Source organism: Ictalurus punctatus, chromosome 9 (assembly GCF_001660625.3).
Source record: "Ictalurus punctatus breed USDA103 chromosome 9, Coco_2.0, whole genome shotgun sequence".
Taxonomy (NCBI): domain Eukaryota; kingdom Metazoa; phylum Chordata; class Actinopteri; order Siluriformes; family Ictaluridae; genus Ictalurus; species Ictalurus punctatus.
In genome coordinates this window covers 17,655,926-17,682,026 of record NC_030424.2, presented here as the reverse complement: position 1 = coordinate 17,682,026, position 26,101 = coordinate 17,655,926, and the positions used below count along the sequence as shown (strand labels likewise).

At 40.9% G+C, this 26,101-nt stretch overlaps 1 protein-coding gene across 3 annotated transcripts in view; it reads right to left on the bottom strand.

Moving 5' to 3' along the window:
* LOC108269480 (neuronal PAS domain-containing protein 3) overlaps positions 1–16,944 on the bottom strand; it is a 253,602-nt gene extending 236,658 nt beyond the window's left edge. The window contains exon 1 of one of the 3 annotated variants that reach the window (XM_017475393.3): positions 15,609–16,944. In XM_017475393.3, the coding sequence (XP_017330882.1) occupies positions 15,609–15,751 (143 nt within the window). In that variant the 5' untranslated portion in view covers positions 15,752–16,944. The other 2 variants (XM_017475394.3, XM_017475395.3) reach the window with 2 other exon arrangements.
* Between the last annotated feature and the right edge of the window lie 9,157 nt (positions 16,945–26,101).

Genomic DNA, 26,101 nt, shown 5'->3' with positions numbered 1-26,101 from the left:
AGACACATATTGAACAGTCCTGTACATTTCTAATTCTATGTGGCTTGTTGTGAGCCTGATTATTGAGAATGCACTAAACTATGGTCAGGAGTTAGTATACAGTTGGTTAATAGATTTCATATTCTAGTGCCTGCTGAATTGGCACATTGGCTCTTCCGGGCCTGACACACATCTGACAGAGATCAGTACACGAGTAGTACACACACACACGGCCAGTGCCCCTTTCAGTCCTCGCCTGAAGCACATAGTCTCTAGCCTTGTTTACTCTCGCTAACACAAACACTCATACACATACATTTTCTTGCTCTGTGCTACAAACATACAGTCAATCCAGAAACATAGTCAACCAGAAGCGTTCTGCCCTCTGTGATATAGGCCGAGTAAAATCGAGCAGTCCAATTTTTACACTGTAATACAATGAGGGCTCGGTGGGTTTTCATAGCATTGCTCATTTAAAGAAAGAAAAATTATAGGGCCCGCAGGCAGAAAAGGACGTGTGTACGGACAACTAGTAATGCCACTAGAAATGATCCACTTCATCAAGATAAAGGTACACATGCTGCCTGAGTAAAAAAAAAACCTTGGACACTAGTGCAAGAGGGAAAGCTTTCTGACTGACAGGCAAGTCAGAGATGCAGCATCCTGACTGGTTAAATGTTGGGGGTCCAAAATGTATTCTATTCAAAGCTTCTGAACGGTGATAACAACGCTGTCAAGTATTGCAAAAAATGTTTCAAAAAGCTGACCCCGTGGCTCATAACTGAGCCACATAACTGCAAACGTATACAACTACAACCAAAACGAATAAACCCTCAGAATTTTTTCCTCAAGCTAGGGATGGTTGGAAATGGGGACAGTCTGCAGGATGATACACAGCTGAAGACGAACCGACAGACCATGTTTACTGCTATCAAGCTACTAGTGCTGCTAATGAGCTAATACTGTAGAACAAGATCTTCCATATTGCTTATCCTACACAGGGTCACAGGGAACTTGGAGAACAAGGTGAGGGACCTCCTGGACGGGGTGCCAACCCACTGCAGGGCACAATCGCACACACACTACAGACAATTTGGAAATGCCGATCAGCCTGCAATACATGTCTTCGGACTGGGGGAGGAAAACAGAGTACCCGGTGGAGACCCCCAAAGCATGGGGAGAGCATGCAACCTCTGCTCACACAGGGTGGATGCCACCATGCCCCCTGTGGCAGGACATGTACTGTACAATGTACTAAAGAGCACCTTAGCTGAGAATTCACAGGCAATAATGTATACGGTTTGCTTACAAAGAAACTGGAGTCTGAATGGTAACAAGCAAGATGAATGTCTGTTGTTTGCAGAATTATTGGTAAATTGATGACCTATTAGCTTCATCTGGCCCTGGCTTTGTTTGCCCTTTTAATCCTGTGAGACCTAAATGTCCTGCTTGAAGTCTACATCTCAATACGCTGGATCTATAGCATCCCAGTCATCAGGTGCTGCGGCTGAAATACACACAGCTATTGAACGGCCGAGTGAATTTTTCTGGCCACACCTCAAGGCTGTAGATCACAGAGGTGCAGCGAAAGCTGAGGATTGCACAGAGACTTGCTGCCTGGCAAAGAGAAGAGGCGTATTAGATATGATATGTTAAAATCTAATTGGTGCAGTCAGAAGGCCGTGATAAGGAGAGGGGGAAGATTAAGTTGAGCTATCAGGGACTCTATGAAGCTGCAAAATGGCTCACACCAGATAACGATGACGGCACTTCAAAACATCATCAGCAGAAGCAAGGTGACAGGCCTGGCATAGGTCCTGCCTCTTTCTTACAAATACAAGAGACAGGGTTAGCTGGGAGGCTGAGAGAGAGAGAGAGAGAGAGGGAGAGAGAGAGAGAGAGAGAGAGAGAGAGAGAGAGAGAGAGGGAGAGAGAGGGAGAGTTTGCCTGCATAGTCAATATAGCCTCTGATATGCAAGTTCCATGTTGAGACATGAGGTGCTATAATACTAGGAAATACATATGCTAATTTGAATGATATTTGTAAAAGTGTGAATCATTGTGTGTTTCCATCAACCATTCCTGTTTATATTCTGAAGCGAGAGCATCAACATGGCATAATCAAAGAACCTCAAGCTAAGCACAGTCATGGTGTGCTGAAATGCTTGTAATAATCTGTTTCCATCAAGCATGTTTGTCATAATTTTTTTATGGATATGCCAACTTTTCTACCTTAGTCAAGCACTGTAATTGTAAATGTTTTTGCTATATTTCGCATGTTCTCTCCTAATTAATAACATTTCTAATTGTTTTTTTTTTTAATGTGCACCTTTGCATAGGATCATTGAACCCTTTTTCAGTACCATAAGGCACCTTTCTAATAAAACCTGCTTTTAATTCTCCATATTACATGAAACTGTGTGTTTCACTGTCATGGGCGCTGAATGCAGCTTTTGCAAGTCTAATGGTGAGATTAGTTTTGATTGTCTGATTGTCAGGACAACAATATTCAGCCCAATTAAATACATATATACGGAGAGACACTCTTAGAAAAAATGGTTAAATCCAACACCATAATGGGTTCTTTTTTTGGGATTTGTTACTCCGGGGAACCCTTAAAGGTTCTACGCAGACATGGGCGTAACCACGCATTCTTTGGGGGGGTCGTGTCCCCCCCAGTGTTGAGGAAATACCAATCCCCCCGTCACAGTTTCACCTTTAAGCAGCGTGCTGGAGAGCATGTGGGTGTGCATGCACGGGCAAGGTGCGCGAGCACCTGCTTTTTGTTTGTTGACAATCGTGACATTGTGTACATTGGACACGTGTTTTTTGTTATGTTTCTGTTATGTCTCCTCCCTGTTCTGTCATTGGCTGTTACTTCACGTGTGTCTAGATTACTGTCAGCCATCAGCAACTGACGCTGATTATGTTTTGTATATATTCCGCATGCCTCCCAGCACACGGCATGGAGTATTATAGTAGATTAGAATAGTTAAGAGACTTAGTTTAGATTCCTTACGATAGTTTACCTCAGTCATAGTCATAGTCTTTTTCCATGTTATGTTCCATGTTAGTTTAGTTCATTGCTGGTTTTTCCGCTCCCAGTTCCTAGTCATTGTTTGTTTCTTGTTTTGTTTCTCGACCCTGTTTTCCGTGACCACGTCCTTGATTCCTGCCTTGCCCAGTTTATGCCTGTTTGCCGATCGCCTGACCTCTTGCATGTTTTTGGGTTACATTTTTGGATTACGATTTTGGATTTTCTGCCTGTGTCTCTCTTTAATAAAACGGATCTGTATTTTCTTCATCTATTCTATTTATTTATCTCTATTCATTTTTTAATATATTTCCGTTTGTTAAGGGAAATAGGTGTGTTCCCCGCTCGAATTGTACACTTGGTTGCGCCCATACTCAACGCAAGTTGGTTGATATATTTTAGCAGCTCAGTCTGTAAGAACTGGAGACAGCAGCCAAGCGTAGAAAAGTACAGCAGAGCATACGAGCTATTTTTCAGACAGTAAGTAACTAGATACCTAAATAGTAGGTAACCTTAGCTTAGTATAGAAGGCATCATACCATGGCTTGGTTTGTTCTTCAATCAACCAACTTTTGATATTTGCACACCCACGAAGTAGGCTAGGCTAACGTCAGTTCCAGTTTTTGATCATGAACGTTACATTCACTTGCATATCCTCCTGCCGAGTTCGTTGCGAACCCTCACGTTGTGACAGACCGTTATAAATGCGAGTGAACGTGAGGAAAGTTGCACAACATTCCGTTCCTTTACACTACATTTGGGCTAAGGACCACTAAGTGATTTTACAAATATAAGGCTCAGCATAACGCTGAGATGTGCTAGCTTGGCAACGAGAGATATGGAACTAACGACTGAGTTGTGGCCATATTGTAGTTATCCATTCAGAACTAGTTATGGCAGTTTGTCTTTAGAATTAAGAAAAGAAAACTCCAGTACTCTTTACAGTCATTTCTCTTCTGGGAAAATAATGGTACCTGGTCACAATGCAGGCAGTACAGCATTGCTTGGAAGCATCCATGGGGAAATTGTATTTACAACATATATAGTGTTGAATTTAGGTTCATAGGTAGCCATCCTTTCTGAGTTTGTTTAAAAGTCGTGATTGCGTGTTTAAATGTTAGCGTGTGTGGTTTGCCTGCACACATCTTAGCTCGCCTCTACTTGGTGTGGTAGGTTTCATGGTAGGTTATGGAGCAGAGAAAACATCTGCCCACAGGATGTCTATGGCACCCCACAATTTCCCCGTGCTGTGGGAGCTTCTATCACTCAGAAATCATGTGAATTCAAACGGTAACTGTAATCCTAAAACTATGTTCTAAATATGTGAATTTTCAGTATCAAACTTTGGATGTTGGGGGGGCACTTGGACAACCCCACTGTCCATACCATGGTTACGCCCTTGTATGCAGAACCTTGCTCTAAACACATGCTGGGTCCCAATTCGCCTACTTATACTATGCGCTAACAATATGTACTCTTTTTGTGCAGAAAAATACAGTACATACTTTTGATAGTATAGCAAAAGAGTATGCAAGTACTGGGACATATTAACACGTCATGTAACGGAATAGAACGTTGTTGCCTAGTTACGCACACTGTCATCGTAAACAAACTCCTAGTTGCAATTCAGCTTTTCTTCACTCATTCTTCCTTATATTATTATTTATACGATATAATTTAATTTACCATTCCCTTTACCATAATAATTTACCATTATTTTTCCACACAACATTGACACCTCTCTAAAATACGCATCACCATCGTTACACTCGTTGTGTACAATATCAGCTGCAAAAGTGTCCACAGATCCACCCTTTGAAAATCTACCAGAAATAGGGTACCTTTGGGATACTCGTTTTAACATAGTACGATTTGGGGCATAATCTCGAGTTCTATTTACAGTCCCTGCAGGATTTTGTGATTTCGCGATCACAGAAATGAATGCAAAATCAAGCAATATTCTGAGGCGCTAGCAAGTTTTCAAAATTACCGTAGATTTGGGCTGAAACAGGTCATATGACATCATCACAATGCGCCTTCAGACAAAGCTCTAACAAAAAAACGCTTCATGCTCCGTCCAGTTGAACTTTAATGTGAATTCGCGACCCTTGAAAGCGTGAGCCATGGAAAACGGCACAAGCCATGCTAAAATAAGGGCATGCCATCGCTTGCTGTGTGTGTTTTCTTCATTTCTGACCGCCCGCAATCCTACGGGATCCCGAACTGATGTCTAGCACCATAGAAGACATTCAATATTGCACTGACTGAACTTTGATGATGGCAAAGAGAGTGCAGTCAAAAAAGGCAATGCCTGAAATGTTCAAACTGCGGGAGTTCTCTCGCTCAGAAAACTAAAGCGTGATGCAACACAGTGCACAGAAAGCAGAGATGCCTTTCACAGCAGTACACTGATGATGCATGAACGTCGAGGTTAGATTTGTACTGCATAATGTGGTATGGAAGCGATTCGATATGTTTTGCGAAGATACTCAGTACGTTTACATGGACAACAATAATCCAATATTAACCCGATTAAGACGATACTCTGATTAAGAAACTAACATGTAAACAGCGATTATTGATGACCTTAATCCGATTAAAGTCATACTCGAAGTAAACACAAATCGAATTAAGACGTGTGGAGTATTCCTGTTTTATTCGCATTATCGACGTGCATTACAGACATGTACACACCTTAATCACACAATTAAAGTCGTGTGTGAGTTTTCACCGTATTTTGCGACAGGACACGATCACCCACAGCAGTGCACAACCGTTTTACTGCAAGCAAGAGAGCGAGGCTGCGTCTGAAATCGCGTACTTACCTGCTATATAGTAGGTGAAATACATGTATATAGTAGGTGTAATGCATGTATTGTAGCTAATAAATAGTAGGTAAGTACACAGTTTCGGCCACAAACCACGGCTTCAAGCAGACGTCTATTAGCATGACAAATAATTAACTGCACTTGAAGCGTTCGTAAAATTAAAAATAAAAACACCCAAAACTGTATACGGTACCATAACGAAGACCAACTGTGTGTTGATGCGTGATATTCTGGAGGGAACGTCGAACGGTGTGGTGTGGTGACATAATGACGTGTGTCGTTAATCGCTCTATGTTCTATAACATGCAAAACTTGAACATGAAAGGAGTATTCTAAAAGAGACTCATGTAAACACCTTAATCACAATATTGTCTTATTCAGAATAAAGTCAATAATTAGATTACTGCTGTCCACGTAAACATGGTCACTGTCAAAATAGTAAAATATGTCAAATACTAGCTTGTTAGAAGGTGTTAGGTTTAACCTGTTTTTGCTTGTTAAAATGATTGGTAAAGCCATTATAACTGTTACTGGATTATCCAATGAATAATTATGGAATTATCCAAAGAATTGTTTGTTGCAGTCGTTCTGTAAAACAAACTAATAAACCGGCTGTAATCGGGACGTCGCATTATAATTCAGCATAAAAACTTACGAAAGTATGCGTTTTAAAATAAATTCAATTCATTAACATCCATTCAGATCTGGGATTGTTTCCTTTTGCCAGAGTTTATCTATGCATATTATAACAGAGGCTCTTTCTTTGGGTGACGATGAGAAGTTTGAATACAAACTGATCAACTTCAGTCACGCAGAAAACTCTGCTCTTCAGCGTTTTTCAAGCCAGCCTAATGCTTATATAGCAACAATGTATCCCCCCCACCCTATTTGAAAGTCTTTAGGATGTATTTAAATGAGAGATTTAGTTAATGAGTTTGGGCAAACTCTGGAACAGTCTTTTAAGCATTATCGTTCTCATTAATTTTCAGAATTACCCGCTGTGTTGTGATAGCTGTCATGGACTTCAGACTTCAATTAATTAAATACTATGTATATAAAATATACATGCATGTGTGTTGTGAGTGTGTGCACTTGTATATGAATGAGCATATGTTTGTGTACGTATATGAGTGTATGTGAGTGTGTGGATGGAGAAAAAAATATACATTTTCTTTTAAAATTCTGCAATTTACAGTTTTTCAGGAGCGCACGGCTAAGCCCTAAGATAAATATGCAAATGCACAGAAAGTGCCAATAGAAGCTTTTTTCTTTTTTTTTTAAATTAATGTATTCAACAACTCCAAGGCAGCGGAAACAATGTCCTTTAGGACCAGAGTCAGGAACAAGGATCTCTCCTATTACACTCTTCAATGTTAGAGGGAATTCCTCAATACAGTTTGCTTCTACACTTGGATAAAATGCACTTCACAAGCAGTTTGCATAGCACTTAATATCAAAGACGTGAAACAGTAATAATAACAACATTAAAAACTTTAATTCATGAATGGCACAGTAACAGAAGCAGATGGAAGACCTTGACAGTCAAACATATTCAAGAGAAAGCACATTCCCAGCTTTTGTTCTGTAGTAATCACTTAATAGGTAAATCATCTCTATGTTTTTTTTTGTCATTTCATGTGGAGGAGAGCGCACATCGGAGACATAAGTGCATCATTACTGCTTTATCTGTCCACTGTTCTTGTAAAGCAGGAACAATTAACCCTGCCTTCAGCGTGATTGATATAGGCTTTGCTTTCAATTTGTTCCACTACACAGATCATGAAATTCGCAATGTGCCCATCCTTATTGACCTACACTTTCAAACACACAGGGCTACAACACGACAAAAGGAATTAAAAAGAAGAGAGCCGCACAGCCATGAAATAACGTCTTAAAAAAAAAAAAAAAAAACCCAGATGTGACCTCACAAAGCCTTGACTATTTCAAGTGCACGCTCTAGAAAGTTATTTTCTATTCAATTGAAAAAGTTTTTTTTTTATATGTTGCTTTTTCATCAGCATGCTGCCTGAAAGCAGGATGAGAGCTTTTAAACTACTGGGGGGGGCAGCTATGTTGTAAACAGGGTTTACCGTGTTCATTTCAAACATTTTCAAATACGAGCTGCTAAGCTGAGCCTGTAAATCTTTAAGACATAGTGAAAGAAGCTGTTTGGAGCATTTCAGCTGCTCTTACATAAAAGAAATCAAAAAAACGTTCACAAATTATATACTGTTGGATATCTATTATCAGGCAACTTTGCAGTGACTAACAATGTCTTATAGAATTCAGTGTATAATTTCTTGTAGACCAAGATTACAGTAAATATGAAAAGAGAAGGTGAAAAGCAGCATGCCTTGAGCTATGGATGATATGCAGGTAAGAGAAACATGTAATGTAACACGTATCCACCTTCAGGCACCAAAGTCATGAGACTGAATAACATGTATACTGTATGTAACATGTCTGATCAGATCTAAATAGGAACATTTGAGTCAAACAGATTTAAAATGAAACATGTTTAACATCACTATATATTAGTATACGTCTGAGAAAATAAAACAGATAAATAAAAGAGCCATTTTTTTTCATTCATTTCCCATTTGCAGAATTAAAGCATAAATTCTGATCATACATTATGATTCCTATAGATTTTAACTTAGCATATAACACAAAGCCAGTTTTTTTCTTCTTCAGAGACTGAAAATATTCTGAAGTTTCTGAGCGTGTTTATTTTAGCTTCTGGCTATTCTAACATATCTAGGAAAATGACCTTTCCCACAGTCTGTTGCAAATGCCTCAGGAAGCAAGCCTTTAGACTTTATTAGATGAAAGAAACACAATCACTTCACCAATTACATGTCACACGAAGCATTATGTGGATGGCGGCGTGTTTTATCAATACGCAAGATGGGCTTCAGGAGGCCTGAGTATATTCAGTGGCAACACACACACTCCCTCTCTCTCTCTCCCTCACACACATACACACACACTGAGAGAGAGAGAGACAGAGACAGAGAGAGAGAGAGTAACAGCTGAATGCAGCTTCCTACTAAAGTGTGGCTTTGGAAAAGTGCACGCTGCTATAACCATGGGAAAAAGGCAGCACAAAGCCAGCAAATAAAGCCAAGCATGGGTGGCCTTCTTCAAAAAATGACGCAATGCTTAAGGAATGCATGTCAGAAAAGACCTCATCATGCTGCAGCTCCTCGGCGAGGTGAGGCGAAGCCGGCTTTACTTCCATTTCCAGCCAAATCGCTTCTATGGCATTTGCTTATTAAAGTGACAGGTGGGCTCCCATGCATATGTGCCTCTCAATCCATTTACACAACTTGTGCAGCGGGTGTCATTGGGAGGTACAAGGGCGGTCTGTGGGGAGTTAATCGGGCCATGTCCTACCTCCTGCTCAGCCTAAGCGGAATAATCAATTACAATTTCACAGGCAGAACCTCGGCATGTCACAGAGGGTCATGCAGGTGTGTGTGGTCAGATCGGAGCGTGATAAACTGGTGGTAGTTTTGGTGGCGGTGGTGGTGATGCCATTTTTTTTTTTTTACAGAGTTACTTTTCAGGACAGAATTCCTGTCAATAGACTGTCAACTTTAGTTGAGAGACTGATGTGTGGATGAGGCAAATATGTTGCTGTGCTAAAAGAAAGTGCCTAGAGATCTCAGGAGTACACCAAAAACCATGAAACGACAAAAATCCCAAACGTACAGTATGCTGCGAAGGAAACTTTGAAGTATATTTCAACCCCTGAAATCTCTGCCTGTGCATGCTCTAAAGCATAAATATATGTACGGAATTCTATACCTCTGCAGGTTCAAACACAAACCTTTTCTACTCCTGTGCCCACATATTTCACAGCAGAGTGCGGATCTGTCAGTACTGAAAGCTGGAGAAGGAGCCGAGGTACCGGGCGGGAAGCGAGCAGAGGCAGCTAAAGGGCAACGCTCGCTGCTAGCGTTGGAGCTGCACACATAAACAGGGGAAAAATAGCAGATGGGAGTCAGCGGGCAAAACATCTGTCCTTCAAGCCAGACGCTAAATAAAGGTCTCACTTGCCTGCATGTTAAATGCATAGGTGGAGGGTTTGGTTTTACCTCAGTCTTGAATCATAATAAAAGCTAAAAGGCCACAAGACGTTACACTACATTACAGTTAAGAAAGAAAGCTAAGAGCTGCCTGCAATTCATTTGGAATATAAGGTGATTTCCAACAAACCACTAAAGAATGATAATATTTACTGAATGGTACTCAAGGAGAGACTCCTGAAAATCCTGCGTTCACTTAACAAGATTCACAGCAACCGTTCCATGTTTATTTACCAGAACAATAAAAGATGAGTGTGATTAAATATGTCGATGACAATAGACTGCCAAAGGTGCATCGCTAGCATAGGATGACGAGCGCTCAGGATATGAAGATGTACAAGTTAAAAAATACCAATAAAAAAGGCCCCCCGAATAGGCTAGTTATTCCTTTCATAGTATGAAACCTTTCTTGTGGCTGCATCCTATCTTCTCTACAGCACTAATGCTGTTGATTCTCCTGCCACTGATACCACTGATACAAACATAAAGGGCTCAAACTCCATATGAAAGCCAAAGGTACGGCAGAATGAAAAATCCCCCGCCTGACCGAGTGGGGTGTGTATCACAAAGGCGGTGATAAAGCAGCGCACAGCGTGAGGCGTGCGGTAGCGCAGCATGCTCCGTGCCTACACTATTACCTTAGTGGGCTACATCTTCTTTATGTCTGTCTCTCGACACTGACCTTCATAGCAACATCAGTGGGTGGAGGAGAGAGAGACAGAGACAGCGTAATCACCACGCTGCACGCCGCCCAAACAGCCACAGATGGGGCTGGAAATCCCTCTTAATTGTGATAAATATGCATCGGAATGGCATGCTAGCTCCCCATCTATACTGTGTTCAGCGTTCCGATCACTGGGGGGAACTGGCCGTCCTTTTGTTTGGTGAGGAAGCACTGTGTTGCCAGTGTAGCTGTAAGGCATGTAGAAGACGCTGCTTGCTTTCTTAATAAAAAAAACCTTTCAAATGAAATGCCAAATAATTATTCCATTTTGCAGTCCTTTACCATAACAAGGATTTCCTGCGGAGCTTTAAAATGAGCACAGATAACAGAGCACTGCTTTTCAAATAAAGCTTATACATTTAAGGCTAACTCTCAAACATTAAACCCTGTTTCTCTTCCTAACTCCTAGCACAAAACCAAGCATTGCAGAATACTGTACCTGTTGATGTAGACATTGTAGCATTTCCTCGAAAGACAAATCTGCGTTAAAATAATACATTTGACTATTTAGTACACGACAGCATTCACACATCACACGTCCGCACCGTTACATTCCTTTTTCCAGTTTCCATTCATTTTCCTCCATAGCTCTGTTGCACTAATACAATACAAAATGCAACACTGGGGAAAGACAGAATGGTTTTCTTCGACACAAAGCCAACTTTGAGGTTACTGCTTCATAACAACTGCCAAGCAGTTTCTCTCCCCGTTTATTCTCTGCTGCTTAAAGCCCAAGCATAAAACTCTCAGCTGCTACTCCAATACCAATCCATAGACGTAAACATGCACATGCCATTAAGAGCCATTAAACACCTCGAGGTCAAAATTTTCAGGCGAATTCGTTTCAGCTCTCAAGAGGAGCCTCACATCAAATCACAGAGTGTGATTTAACCCCTTCTGACTGCTAACAGGAGACAGGTGATAAAGAGTGCGCTCATGCACAGGCTATGAAGTTTCTCCTCTTAAAATTAATTCCATCTTCAAGATTTATATCTTGCCGATATGCTCAGAATGGCACAAAAATATGCCCCTGCCACTAAGATTACAGCTGACTGACTTAGCATAAACATCTTCTGCTACTGTGCCAATGGGAGTGTGCTGGATGTAATGCTACAGTCCGGGCCTCTGGTATATGACTAATGCTCTTATGGGTATTACTTTATTGTTAAATTTCAGCGTTTACGCAAGAGATCTTTAGGAATAGTCACAGTAGTCTGTCTGTGACTGAAGTTCCTCTTCTTTGTTTATGATAGGCACTGACAATGTAGTCAGAGAACCGGTTTCCCAAATTGAACATATATATACAATTAGAATAGTATAGTATTAAGTAGGCCTGTTTATACAATGCCTTCAAGACCTATTTAATTACATACATACATGTGTGTGTGTGTGTGTGTGTGTGTGTGTGTGTGTGTGTGTGTGTGTGTGCGTGCATACAGACAGCACATCACATACATCCAGCTCACCTTTTGCCTCATTCACTTCATATCTGATCTATTAGCATGCATGATATAAACAGGTATTCAGCTTCCAGAAGTGACTGTGCGAACAAATATCTTGTTGACTCAGCTTTCATCAAATTCATTCTCAATAACATTGGCCTAGTATTGCAGATTTAATAGCTCATTTAGTCAAAGTGAGGCGACCCCAGACCCTCCACAAATGTGAGTCGAGTATGAAGCATTGACAGAAATCCATGCAGTAATGTTTCTTTATCAGTAGAGAAACAATATTAACTCCAAATCACAACAACACATGATAGTAGGGTTAGGTTACTAACCAGTAGTAAATCAATTTTAGCACACTGTTCAACAGGCCTTGTATTTTTATTACACAGTAAACTGAGGATTAAAAACAACAACAGACTATTCCAGGTAGCCACAGCCTCTGTGTTTGGCGCTGTGTGATGATCTGTGCTAGGGGTTTCCAGCATTACCTGGAGTTAGCGCGCGTGTCCGTTAGGGCGCTTGAGAAATCCATGCGCTACATTCAAAGTTCCTGAACAGCTCCCTGCTGCTTTATGCTAATTTCTCACCGCTTTCCCGTCCCGCCGCCAACAGCAGCCTTTACTCAAGTCATGCACCGCCCGGCCTAGCGCTTCACGGTAGCTCAGCTGAGATAAACGGCAGCAATGTCAGCGACACGTTCACGAATCCGCGCCAACAACGCCAACACGCAGGCATCAGTGGCCATCATGCGTGGACCCGAGCGCTCGTGCAGTGCTTAACGCCGTTACCGCGTCCTTAGGTCCGCCAAAACACGCGCCTCCTCCACCATCTCCTCCTCCTCCTCCTCGTGTGTAAACCTGTTACCCGAGCGTCAACCTCCCCTGATTGCCAAACACACTCCCGTGGGAAAGGGCACGCCCGAAACTTCTGACATCTCAATCACACACACACACACACACACACACACACACACACACAAAATGCCCAACGTCTAATAATGAGCATGCGGCGACGCGTCACACACAACAACCCGAGCTGTTTTACCGTTCTCTTCTTGAAGGGTCTTGCTGAACGCCAGGCTTGGTGGGCGCCATCTTCCCGCAATTATTTGATTTCTGACTTTTTTCCCCCACCTCCTCCTCCTCCTCTTTCGTCTTCACGGTGATTCAGACATGCAGCCGAGGAGAGCAAAGGCGGTGCGATGTGGACGCTGAGAGGTGTTTAAAGAGCGGCATGGCGCCGTGCCGGAGCGGAGTGTTCGCGTCCCCCTGAGCGTTCATGAGCGGTGAGGACGGAGCGGAATGCGCTCCACAGGCATGCCGCGAGCAGGAGCCGCGAGCCCGGGACGCGTCTGAATTCAGCGGCTTGAGGTGAAACGGTGCACGGATCTCTACTCACACGGGACCGTCACATGGTGAGCTTTTCCCGGAGGAGTGCGTCCTCTCCGGCGCTGAGTGAAGCCGCGTTTCCGTGCGCGTTGAGCTGCATTTTTCCCTCCTCCGCTTCGCTCTGTGTGCAGTAGCGCTCGCCTCCTCTGCTACCGGCGCAACAACGCCACTCAGTTGTAGTTGGAAACAGTTTTGCCTTTCGCGGAATTTACAGGTTGTTCCAACGCGTAATTCCGCCATCCTAAAAAATTTCTCCCTCCACGACCCCGACCGTTTATTTCGCACCCCGAGTCCTTTAGATGCTTTCTTCACTGGGTTAAGAAAAGGGACTGGATGCAATAAGAATGTCAGAATAATAAGACACTACGCCGCTTACTACTGATTGCAACTATGATAGAAAAGAAGGGAAAAAAAGTTTCTTTTATTTTACTTTGATCTGAAATCATTTTTTTTAATGTATACACTTCCCATTTAGTCTATTTGAGACTGTGTAAAATATGACATATTTATATGGCATCTTTAAAAAGACCTCAGAGCTGTCACCTCACTAAATTATAAATCCTTAGCTCACACACCTTGTGAACCCAAAACCAACATCTCACAGCTCTTCTTAAGACCTTTGCATAAATGTGTTGTGCAAAGTTGGTCTTGTAATTAATAATTTAAAAAAAATAAAAAATAAACTTATTATGGATATTATGAAGTGTCTAGCCTATAGCTATTTAGTCATGTTTGTGTTTGTACATTTTCACTGATTTATTTAGTAGAACCCCCCCACCCCCGAACTGGTTGTTTAAGAACCAGTGACCTGTCAAGGTCAACTCCTGTCACACACACACACACACACACACACACACACACACACACACTGGCCATACAATGTTGAGTAAATTCCAGTACATGTAGCAGATCTGAATGCAAAGAGCTGCGCGTGTTTACGATTAACTTTACCTGCACGACTAGGCTCCATAATGCTCTAAATCGCTGTTTTGATCCCAGTTCTGGAGATCTAGTGCACTGGACGTTTAGGATGTTGCATGTACTAGTGCAGCTGAATCACTTCATTAACTCATTAACAAGCCCTTCATAATGTGAAGTGAGTTAGAGCTGGGAAAGCACTAAAATATGCTGAGCATATGTCAGACTAAGGGGAGACTAAAGCAGACTAAAGCGGCTGCTTTAAATATAATCAAAGGTCAAACAACTTGTGTGTCAGCTTTTGTTGCTTGCATAAGTGTCTTTAAAATGTGGACATATCTGTACAAATCACAGGTTATTACACACTGTGTATAGATATGTATCACGGATTGACTAATTTTGACAAAAGCATAAATCATATGCTGCCCTATCTAATATACTGTAGATATTCTATAATATATTACAGCCTATACTTTAGGTGATTTATATGGAGCCCTTTTTGGCCAGATGCTAAAATGTGTCATATAGTATTAGATTTTATTCTTAAAAGGGTCCCATTGAGTGGTCGAGGAAACATTTCCTAAGTGGCTACTGTAAAAAGTCATAAATTTAATCTATAGTTTTGGCTGCAGTTGAAACCAGCAATAAACTTACAAGTTACTGTCTGCTTGCAACTAGGTCTTTGACCTAAGTGGAGTTCTCACATGGAAATGGAAATCAAGGTGCACATCACATAGTAAAGCTATTCTCATAAACGTTTCACTTAAGTGAGGTTGTTTTGCTAGGTTAGTGTGGTACTAATAGGATCCACACATTTGTGCAGGTTTGTATGTCTGGTTGCTTTTTTTGATCAAATTCATGTGCAAGTTTTAGATTCACAAGTGTGTGTGTGTGTGTGTGTGTGTGTGTGTGTGTGTGTGTGTGCGCGCGCGCGAGTGCGTGTACCTGATAGATATCTAATAAAGTGCAACTTGCAGTTTAGCATCGGGTGTAATTAATGCACTTAGGGCGATCTTTTAATCTAGTTGCTAATCATATGTACCACGTAAAACTAAATTACAAGGACAATGGAAAAACAAACAAAAGCATTGATGCGACATGACAGCACATAGCGTGAATACGCACACGTCGGCAAAATGAGAGGTCAATATGGTGAAATTCAATGAAAGCAGCGTTTGCTGTTTTTTAATGAACATACCTTTGTTGGTAAGTGGTCAAGCCCTGGACGTTTTGCGGGTTGCCGTTGGTGGCGCCCGGGACCCGTGCTGCCGGCATCCCTGCGGCTCCTGCGCCAGCCGCCGCCGTCACCTGCACGCTGAAGTCCGGGAAGATCCTGATCATCCCCGCGCCGTGCAGCGCACCGCCGAGCGAGTGTGTGTGCGTGTGTGTGAGTGCAGCCTGTCCTCCGGCCGAGCAAGTCACAGCGCAATCCCATTAGTGACGAGCACGAGCTGCTGGGCCATTCTCGCGCTTTTGTGCTCTGAGAGGAGACTGGTGTTGTTGTTGCTGCTGCTGCTGCTTTTAGGCTTGCAGTGGCATTGAGGGGATGCTCAGCGGAAACGCGCCGTTACGCGTCAATGAGGAAAGTTTCGACTGGATGCTGAAGCTTGTCTTTTCACAACGTAGGGTTATTTAACCACGAGAATGAAATGCTGTACGTGTGATATGAATCGAAACTGCACTAGATGTCGCAAGTAAATGCGACCAGATTGTGAAGTTCCACAAGCGAACTTTTCTACCGACTTTTGCATGAACGGCAGCCGGATTATCTGTAGGAAAACCAAAACGAACCCTTTAACTCTTTACCTATTTAGGAAGACAGTGAGTTAGTTGGGAAAAGCCACTGTTGAGGCTAGTGGACGTCCTTTTCCGACTTCTGCATAAGCCCAAATTTAGCACATCCTAACTGGATCGAGTCTACAGAATGTTCTGGAGCGCCTTCTCTATACTGAAAAGCTCGCTCCATAGACTGAGAAGTGCATGTAGACTACGTCCAAAATATTACCGGCGTGTGCAGACAGAGTGAAGAGTGGAGAAAACTAAACGGCGTTAATCTCAGTGTTCATGAGGACAAACTGCAGACGTTTAAGCGCGTGTCTGGAAGCCAGCTAAAAGTCCGAAATGAACCGCGATGACGTATTCGACTCCTCTGTGTTAATGTTTTCAAGTTTACGTGTGAATCATCTCAAGGTTTTCCTTTCGCCTCATCTGCACGCGACTCTATTACGTGTGTGAGATGTCTAAATATGCTGTCTAAATACGCTAAGCTGTGGTGTACAGCGGTGCGTTTACTGTGTGTGTGTGTGTGTGTGTGTGTGTGTTTTCTACCGCTGAAGGTGTTGTTGTGTGAGATCCGGAGCGCGTGGGAGCGGACGTATGAGCCGATTAACTGCGCCGCGCGAGCGTACGGGGAGCGCGCGCCGGCCTTCAGCAGCCAATCAGGCACAGGCACGTGAGCGCGCACTGGCTGCTGCGGCAGTAACCCTTTGAAAACCTGAATAGTAGTTACTGGCATTTAATGTTGGATTACAACACTGTGATTCTTTTAGATTGTAAAAACATTTTAATAATAATAATAAATAAATAAAATTTAAAAAACCCTGCATCTTATACATGTTAATAATAGTCATATACGCTCACCTGTCACTTTAATAGGAATATCCCTTTTCATTGCAATTATCCAATCAGCCAATCAGCCAACATACAATTATCCAAACAGCCAATGATGTGGCAGCAGCACAATGCATAAAATCATGCAGATACATATCAAGAACTTCAGTCAATGTTCAAACATCAGAGACTTTGACCTTGACATGGTTGTTGATGCCAGACTGCCTGGTTTGAGTATATCAGAAACTACTGATCTCCTGGGATTTTTGTTATGCCCAATGGTCTCTAAAGTTTACACAATCCGTGCGTGGGGGGGACATCCTGTGAGCAGCTGTTCTTCAGGCAGAAGAGAGAGGTCAGACTAGCATGGCCAGAGTAGTTTGAGCTGGCAAGTAGGCTATGGTAAATCACATACTGTAACCACTCTTTACAACTGTGGTGAGCAGAAAAGCATCAGAGAATGTCCAATTGGTCAACGTTTCTTCAGCTTTTTAGTTTGGTTGAGTCTGTGTCCATGATAGCCACAGATTCTTGTTTTTGGCTGCCAGGAGTGGAAGCTGATGTGTTCTTCTGCTGTTGTAGCCCATCCACCTCAACGTGTAACATGTTGTGCATTCTGAGATGCTTTTCTGCTCACCATGTTTGTAAAAATATGCTATCTGAATCTTCTCCTTAGCTTGAGCCATTCTCCTCTGACCTGGATGTTTATTTGTTTGTGCAAACTGTAGCGATTGCTTTGCATGAAAATCTTGGGAGATCACCAGTTTCTGAATAACTTAAACCAGCCCGCCTGGCCCCAAGAACCATTTTACAAAGTCACTGAGATCACATTTTTCCTCATTCTGATATCTGATGTGAACATTAATTGAACCTCTTGACCTGTATCTGCAAGATTTTATGCATTGCACTGTTGCCACATGATTGGCTGATTGATTAATCACATGACTGTACATGTGATCCGGTGTATGTATGACCATATAGCTCACATAGCTACAACTATTCTATACTGAGCACATTACAAGTAGATGGAATACAATAATATCGTTTTTCAAGGTTATTATAATGCCATTTTTCTCATTAATGTAACAGGAATTGTTTCATACCTTGCTGTTGCGATTACTGACTGTAGGTCTGTCGCTATACATAATTTGTCAGCTCTCCACTAACCCTACAGAAATGGTGGTGCACCATTCTCTGCACAGCAGTAACAGTCATGGTTGTGGCTTGGTAATGAAAGACAAATTCAGTGAAACCAGTGCTATTGTCCCTTAGAGAAAATGAACTTCATGTCATATACCCTATTATGTTTTCACACATTTGTCACATGTAGTGCAAGTGAAAAATGAAACCTCATGCCATGCATGTGGAAAAGGTACAGTATTGTGAAAGTAAATGAATCATGTGAATCATGAAAAAAACAAACACTTGCACTATGTGTGATAAATGAAATTTATAAGTGTTTTTTGTGTCACATTTTATATTGTTTCACACATTTCCACATATAGTGCAAGTATTTTTATTTCTTTCACATGCTAGTTTTACACATGTAGGGCATGTGGGCACTTTTCAGTTCTCACAAGCTTAATTGTGACCATCATATGCCATTTAAAGGCATAACATGGTGAAATGCTGTGCACACGTGATCACATATTACTCACATAATTACATGGGGAAAATGTATGATCACAGGTGAAATGTATGGGATTTTTACTCCGTAAGGAGTTTTACAATAAGCATTTCACACACAATGGCGGAGCCACAGGGGTGTCCAGGGTGGCACTGGACACCCCTGACATCTGATTGGCCACCCCAGATGCCACCCCAACATTTTATTCGCTACTGGCAGTTGCTGATGCTGATCGACACATCATTTCACCTCTTGTCAAAAGAAGAGGGTTTTTTCAAATCGATGACAAGCCGAGCACGAGAGAATACAGTTGCAAGATACCGAAGAATAAAAAACCATCATATTTGAAGTAAGTTTTTAAGGTTTAGCATCAGGTTTGTTTGCTGAAAAACTTTTATGAGATGCTGTGTAAGTTAATAAAGCTCCAATAGGCTATCTGTAATGGCGATACAAGCGTGGCTCCGTTACACTACCAGTTCATCAGATTAGAAGGATCGGTTTGCAATTTAGCATAACAGTCCTTATGCTTACATCTGTTCTAGTAATATATGCATATACCATGCAGTGTGTAAGTAATAGTATACAGATGTTGAGTTAATGTGGAGAAGTAGACTGTCAGTGTTCAGCGGCTTAACATTTAGCAGTTTGAAATTGATTCGCTAGCTCAGTTACTTCAGGTCAGAGGAGGGCTAGCAATGATCAAACTGCTAACTTAGACTGGTAGGTGATTTTAATGTACAGTCATGAAAATGAGGATTTGTAATTATAAATGTTGGTAATTGGATGATTAGATGTAAACATAGACTGTCATATTTTTGCACAGGATCAATTAAAGAATCACACACAGGCAGATCAGGTGCAAATAGCCCTGTCTGCTTGATGCCTGTATATCTAATTACAGTGTGTGTTGTTTTTGTAAATGTGAGGGTTTTTTTTTTTGTAAATAAACTCAGCAGTTCATGTAACAGACACATGCTATTGTATCGTATCTCCTTGCTGCTTAGGCTTTATTTTCTGAAAATATTTTGGAGGTTTAACACACAAACAGAGTGACCCAATTTTGACCTAACTCACTATGTGAGTACTGTGTGTGTGTGTGTGTGTGTGTGTGTGTGTGTGTGTGTGTGTTATTACTATCCACACCAGAAATTATTGGTCCCCATGAGGAAAACAGTCTATAAATCATACATACTACATTTTTTTAAATGTAACAATGCATTTTGTGAAATTCCCCATAAAACATGGAAACCCAACACTGTGTGTGTGTGCGTGGACCCCCGAAAGTACCAGTGGCTACCCCCTGGCCACCCCATGTATAAAACTCTAGTTCCGCCACTGTTCACACATTAGTAGTTATGAAAGATCACACAGGATTGTCATATTAACTAGATGCAAAATCCAGACCAAGTACAGTGCACAGAAGTAGACTTTTTATATCATTTAAACTACATGGAAATTATTAATGATTCCAATTAGGGATGAGGACACACAGTACTGTTTATAAAGAAATGGAATGAAAATGTCTCACTGACTCTTAGGTCCTTGAACTGTCATCGCTTTGAATGTGATTGAGTGTTTACCTATAAAATATTCCAAAATGCAAATATGGAGTTAATGGTCATGAATCTTCCACTCTAGCACGCTTGTCCTTTGACAAAGCAAAGGCTGATATCAACATACAATATATTTACGGTCATTTTTATGATATATTTACAGGTTTTTAATAGTTTTGATATAAATACATACTTTCGAAGACAGTTGAAGGAACAAGGAGCCCTTGAAAATGATGATAAATATCAGCTATCTTTCATACGACAGGCAGATTTATGATTGTCAGTTGGCATATTTAAGTTACCTTTGCACAACAGATGACTCCTTAAATATGTTTAGGCTATGAGAGAAAATGAGAGAGATAATAAGAGGCTCAGTGATAAAAAAGCTCCTTGTACTCTCTGCACTTGGGTACAGTTTACAGGGAGAATAATTCACTTCCTATCTCTTAAATGATAAATGCTGCCTTCGATAATGAGTTGACATGATTATATAGCAATAAAGATGTGCCAGGAGCCTCACCTGAAAGACAGTAAATGGAATACCTCTCCGTAACCATGTCTAATGAAACCACCTTAATAAACAGGCCAGAGAAACACCTCCACTTTGCTGCTATTTTCCTCAGATGGCATCAAATAGATTGCACTGGAAGGTTTAAACTGACACTGCAGGCTCTGATACAATTAGATTAACACTTTATTCTGTTTACTTCCCAGGGTATTTGCACTGGTCTGTATTGCATTTATTTGTCTGCAGCTCTTCCCTAAACTACACGAGACAGATTCAGGGGGGAGTAGCTGGCCTCCCACATGCTATAGCTGGGCTGGTGGTGTACATCCACCCCATGAGTGTGCTAGGAATCAATATTAGGCATCGCCGCTGGGAACGCATAGCCTATTGTTTGAAAACTATTGTGATAACTAAGCTGCTTTTGAAGCGTTTTCTTTGCAAATAAAACTTTGCCTTTTCATTTATTCACAGAACATGATGAATAAAAATGAAGATCATTGATATCATCTGGACATTGCTGCAAACCTGAAAAATAGATTTACACCTTTACACCCACTGCATGATATAACAATGATTGTAGTCTATAACTCGAAAAAACCTAGACAACGTTTATGACATTTCTTCTCAGAAAATGCATAATGTCCGTCCGTCCTCCGTCCCCCCCACCCCACCCCCAAGGATTATGTTCGAATCCTGCAGTAGGGCCTCCTTATGGAGACAACGACACAGCCTGCCATTCTCCCCCAAACCACATGTTGACAAGTCAGCTTAATGTGAAGCAGTATAAACTGTGATTGGGGCTGTCAGTCCTGCTGTTTGTCCAAACTCTCTCCATCTCACACTCCTCGCTCATCCTCAAAGAGAAATCTCTCCCCTGCTGACTGAACAAACTGCAGACGAGTCTCCAACCCACAGAGCTCCTATTTCTTTTCTTCTGCTTTTTTTTCGTCCTTTTTTCCTTTTCTGAGCCCCAGTTCTCCAACTCGATGCCTATCAGTTCAAGCACCATGCTGAATGAACTCAAGGGCATATTTAGGAGGAATTCTGGGGTATGACAACCAGTTGCAAGTCATTTTGCTTATCAGAACTTGGCAGTGTTTTACTCTCACCCTCTAAAATGAGTGTCTATTATGTGATAATTCTGTCAATCATAAGGTCATCAGTATATTCACTATCTGAAATGGATAATTAAAGCTGCAACTCTGTATTACTTTTCCTTTTCTCCTTGCCTTAAATGAAAGATTGTCTTGTAATACGAATATGGTCGTTGCTTTGTTCACAGAGAAGTAAGTGCAGCTTTATAATACGACCTTGACTGCATGTATTAATTCTAATTCTGTAATTGTAATTCAAATGATGAAATATGTATTCATTATATTTTTGTGAGTGAGGTCTAATGAGCGTGTTTTCATACACAAACAATTTTTTATAGCTTTACAAAGGTTGATTTAATGAGGGAATGAAACCTGTTAAATCTGTTACAAAAACATTTCACTCCTACCTTGTTTTTTGCTAAAAAGCTATTCTGAAGGCATAATCAGCATATAAATTATTGTTTTACTCATTACTGATTGCACTGCTTAAGAGAATCATTTTCCCCTTTTGATGGTAGATGTGAATGTATGGGAGATTGAATAATTTTTACTCTTTGCATGTTAGAGTTCAATTTTATATGACTTTTCTCCTCTTGCTGATTGATTGGGCAGGTCGCTTTTAAAAAGCAAAGGGGCAAAGGCTATTAAAAGTTCATCTTTTTCTTTAAAACTGTAATGCTTTTTGAAAGATTGGTCCTCTGTGTTTGTAGGGGAACACCAAAGTTCAGGATAGATGATGAATTAACTGTTGGGAAAAATTACAGACAGTGTACCCGGTGGGGGATGGGGTGGGTTGTTGGAAATCCTTCAGAATGGAAATGATTGATTGGGAGGTCCTGTGGAAAGCGACATCATGCTTTTTATTTATCCTGGATGATAAGCTCGCCATGCCCTTCCACACCACTCTGCTATTTCACATCGGATTGTTTCTCAGCCAGCTTTGATGACATGCCTGGAATCCAATCAGCTAACCCTCAAATTACATGAACAGGCTCAACACATTCTTTAGTGTTTTAATGGGGCCAGCACCTCTGTCATTTGCTCGTCTCCCTCAATCTCTCGCTCGCTTTGCACAACACCTCATACTGCTAGCGTCTAAAGAATGTAATGATCCACCACCCAGACTTCACCTAAATTCAAATATTAATACATATTTCAGTATCATTACCTGGCTGTGAGATTAGGTAAATGTAGGATTTGAGCTCAGAACAAAAGATCAGGAAGTGGATTATATGGAGAAGTTCATGCTCATAATGATCATGCAGTTAACTACCATGTCACAATATTGAGCTTACTCACTATTTAACTACAATTTTTAATTGAAGATTGATCGATGATGATGATGATGATGATGATTATCATCATCATCATCATCATCATAAGGTATCACAATGTTGTAGGTAGCATTGCCAGCTCACAGCTCCAGGATACTGAACTCAGGTATCACTCTGTCTGAAATCAGACTCACACTGTCTGTGCAGAATTTTGTATGTTCTCCCTAGTAGATATACTGACTATGCTAAATTGCTACTAGGTATGAATGAGTGTCTCACAACCTGAGTGTACTCTTTATGGTCAAAGTTTGTGGACATCTGATCATCATACCCTTGTGTGTGTTCCACAAAGTTGGAAGCACGCAACTCTATAGGATGTCTTTGTATGCTGTAACTATTACGATTTCCTTCACTTGAACTAACGGTCCTGAGCCTTTTCCAGCCAGACAACGCCTTAGTGCACAAAGCGAGATCCATAAAGACATGGTTTGCCAAGGTTGGAGTGAAAGAACGCGAATAGCCTGCACAGAGCCCTGACCTCAACCACACTGAACACCTTTGGGATAAACTGGAATGCCGACTGAACCTCGGACCTCCTCACCCAAAATCAGTGTCTGACCACACTAAAGCTCTTGTGGCTGAATGAGCACAAATCTCCACAACCACATTCCAAAATCCAGTGGAAAGCCTTCCCAGAAGAATGCAGGTTATTATAACAAATGGGGACTAAATCTGGAATGGGAGGTTCAACAAGTACATACGTGTGTGATTGTCAGGCGTCCACAAACTTTCGGCCATATAGTGTTTTTCTGCCTCATGTCCAGTGTTCCCAGGGTAGGTTCCACATCTACTGTGGTTTTGAGCCAACATTCTGGCCAGTACCTATGATGGACATTTATAGTACTTTAAGCAAGTTCCTTTTACATCATTCCTTTTATTAGCCCAGTGTAACTTTGATGCGTAAAAGCTGCCAGGGTCAATGTCATTCTAGTGACACGCTACATTTAATATTCTGTTTTTACATCATACCTTCCCTTGCTGACTGACACCCAGCAACACTAAAGAGACAAGTGTGGAGGGTCACTGTGAGACAACACCAGGGGGAACCAGATGGTTGAAATATAAGCTTTAAAAATGTTTTTATTTGTCAGCATATTATTTAAGACAATGTCCGATATCAATCAAAAGTGAAATTCTCAAACTTTCTGTCACTGTCCATTGCATTTAAAAGAACCTGATGACATTTGAATGTCAGTTTCATGTTTTTTTTAGCCCTCAGTGATATTCATGTGGAAAAATTCTTCCTTTTTTTTTGTCATATAATGTCATGTAATCAAGTATGATCTTTTCAACAAAGAGTATTTGACATGATTTCTCCCCCCCCCATTCTATGCTTAGCAAGACTCCAAATCAACATTCTGCCTGCTTGTAATTGCAAAGGCATCACGGTTCGATACACATGACCTTTACTACCTTTAAAGTAATTTCCATTTCATACAAAATATCCTGTTAATTGTTCATTTGATGCAATGTTTTGAAGATAATGTTAGATTCAATTTCCATCCTAATTTATCAGTGCCATCAATCAATGCAAATCTTTTTTTTTTTTTTTTTTTTTAAATATTAGAGTGACTTTTACTCATCCTCAATAAGATCATGTACTCCTGTTTCTACAATAGAAGAAAGCATTTGTTGTAGAAGTGAGTATTTCAGTCAAGTCCATGATGGCATTTGTTTTTGGTGTTTGTTCTTTATACAGACAGAAAAAGTGAGAAAATGACAGAGTATTATAAAAGTACTAAGTGTACTCTTATTATATTGTGTCTTCTTCCATCTCCTTGACACTGTCTCAAAAACATTAAACAAATCAAAACATAAAAAATAAATCAGTGCTGTGATCTATCATTATGTAGAAATGTGAGGATTTATCAGCCACCTATCATTACTGTAATGTGGCACCAATGATGGTGTAAACTGATAAGAGGCAGACAGCTCTATTACTTACCCCAAAACACTGTCGTGTTGAACGAGGGACCAAACACACACTGAACGACTTCTCTTCATTCTGTATTCATAAAATCGAATTTAAATTTGTTCATTTCTACTGTCTGATTTTGTTCTGATGCAAGCACACACTCATCATCAACAAACAGGCATCTGCTGCAGCAGCAGCTGAGGGCCGATTACAGAGGAGAGCTTATCAGGCTCGGCTCGGCAATCAGGAGAGCACTTGATTGGCAGCTAAAGAGTTGCAAAGTTACTGTATATCTGTATCTCAGAGGGCCCCATCACACGGCCTGTGGAATCATCAACACTTCCTGTAAACAGCACATTAGCCATGGAAATAACCATGTGATGGTTGGAGGCATACTTCCAGGAGTGGCTTGGTATAGTCTACAGTATGTTGCTAAAGAAAAAGAGTGATCAAACATAGCAAGCTAGATTGCTTTAATAAAATGTTTATACATAGAGGTTCATGCACAGATCCAGCTAACACTTTTAGGTCATTTTCTCAATATTACATTCATTAGAAAGTTTTTTTCCCCTGTGATGCTTATAAACATTTGCCGTAACATTTTAATTATAGGTGCATTAAGACATTAAAACATTTTTCTACTGTTAGTGTTTGTCTAACTAAGAACGTTGTGCAGGGAACATTCTAGGAGCATAGTAAAGTCCACAATCACCCCATGTTTACAAAACATTGCTGCAGTATTGAAATTGTAGCACATAGTTATTTTGTAGTTCCAATTATGTTTTATTTTATAATGTTCTCTGTTTGCTGGGTAAGCTTATTTACATGGGTCTTACTATGGAAATTCTGTTCAGTTTTATTTATAACATGCCTATTAACAATGGGAAGAAGCGCACATTTGAGACCATTTTCCGAAAAAAGTATCGCGGGGAATATTTTTGTAGTTACTGTGCAAGAAACTGTCGAGTAGTTTACTGAACGTTCTGATGTCTGACAGATGGAGTAGTGTTTCATGTTATTACTTTCGGAAGAAATGCACATTTCAGACAG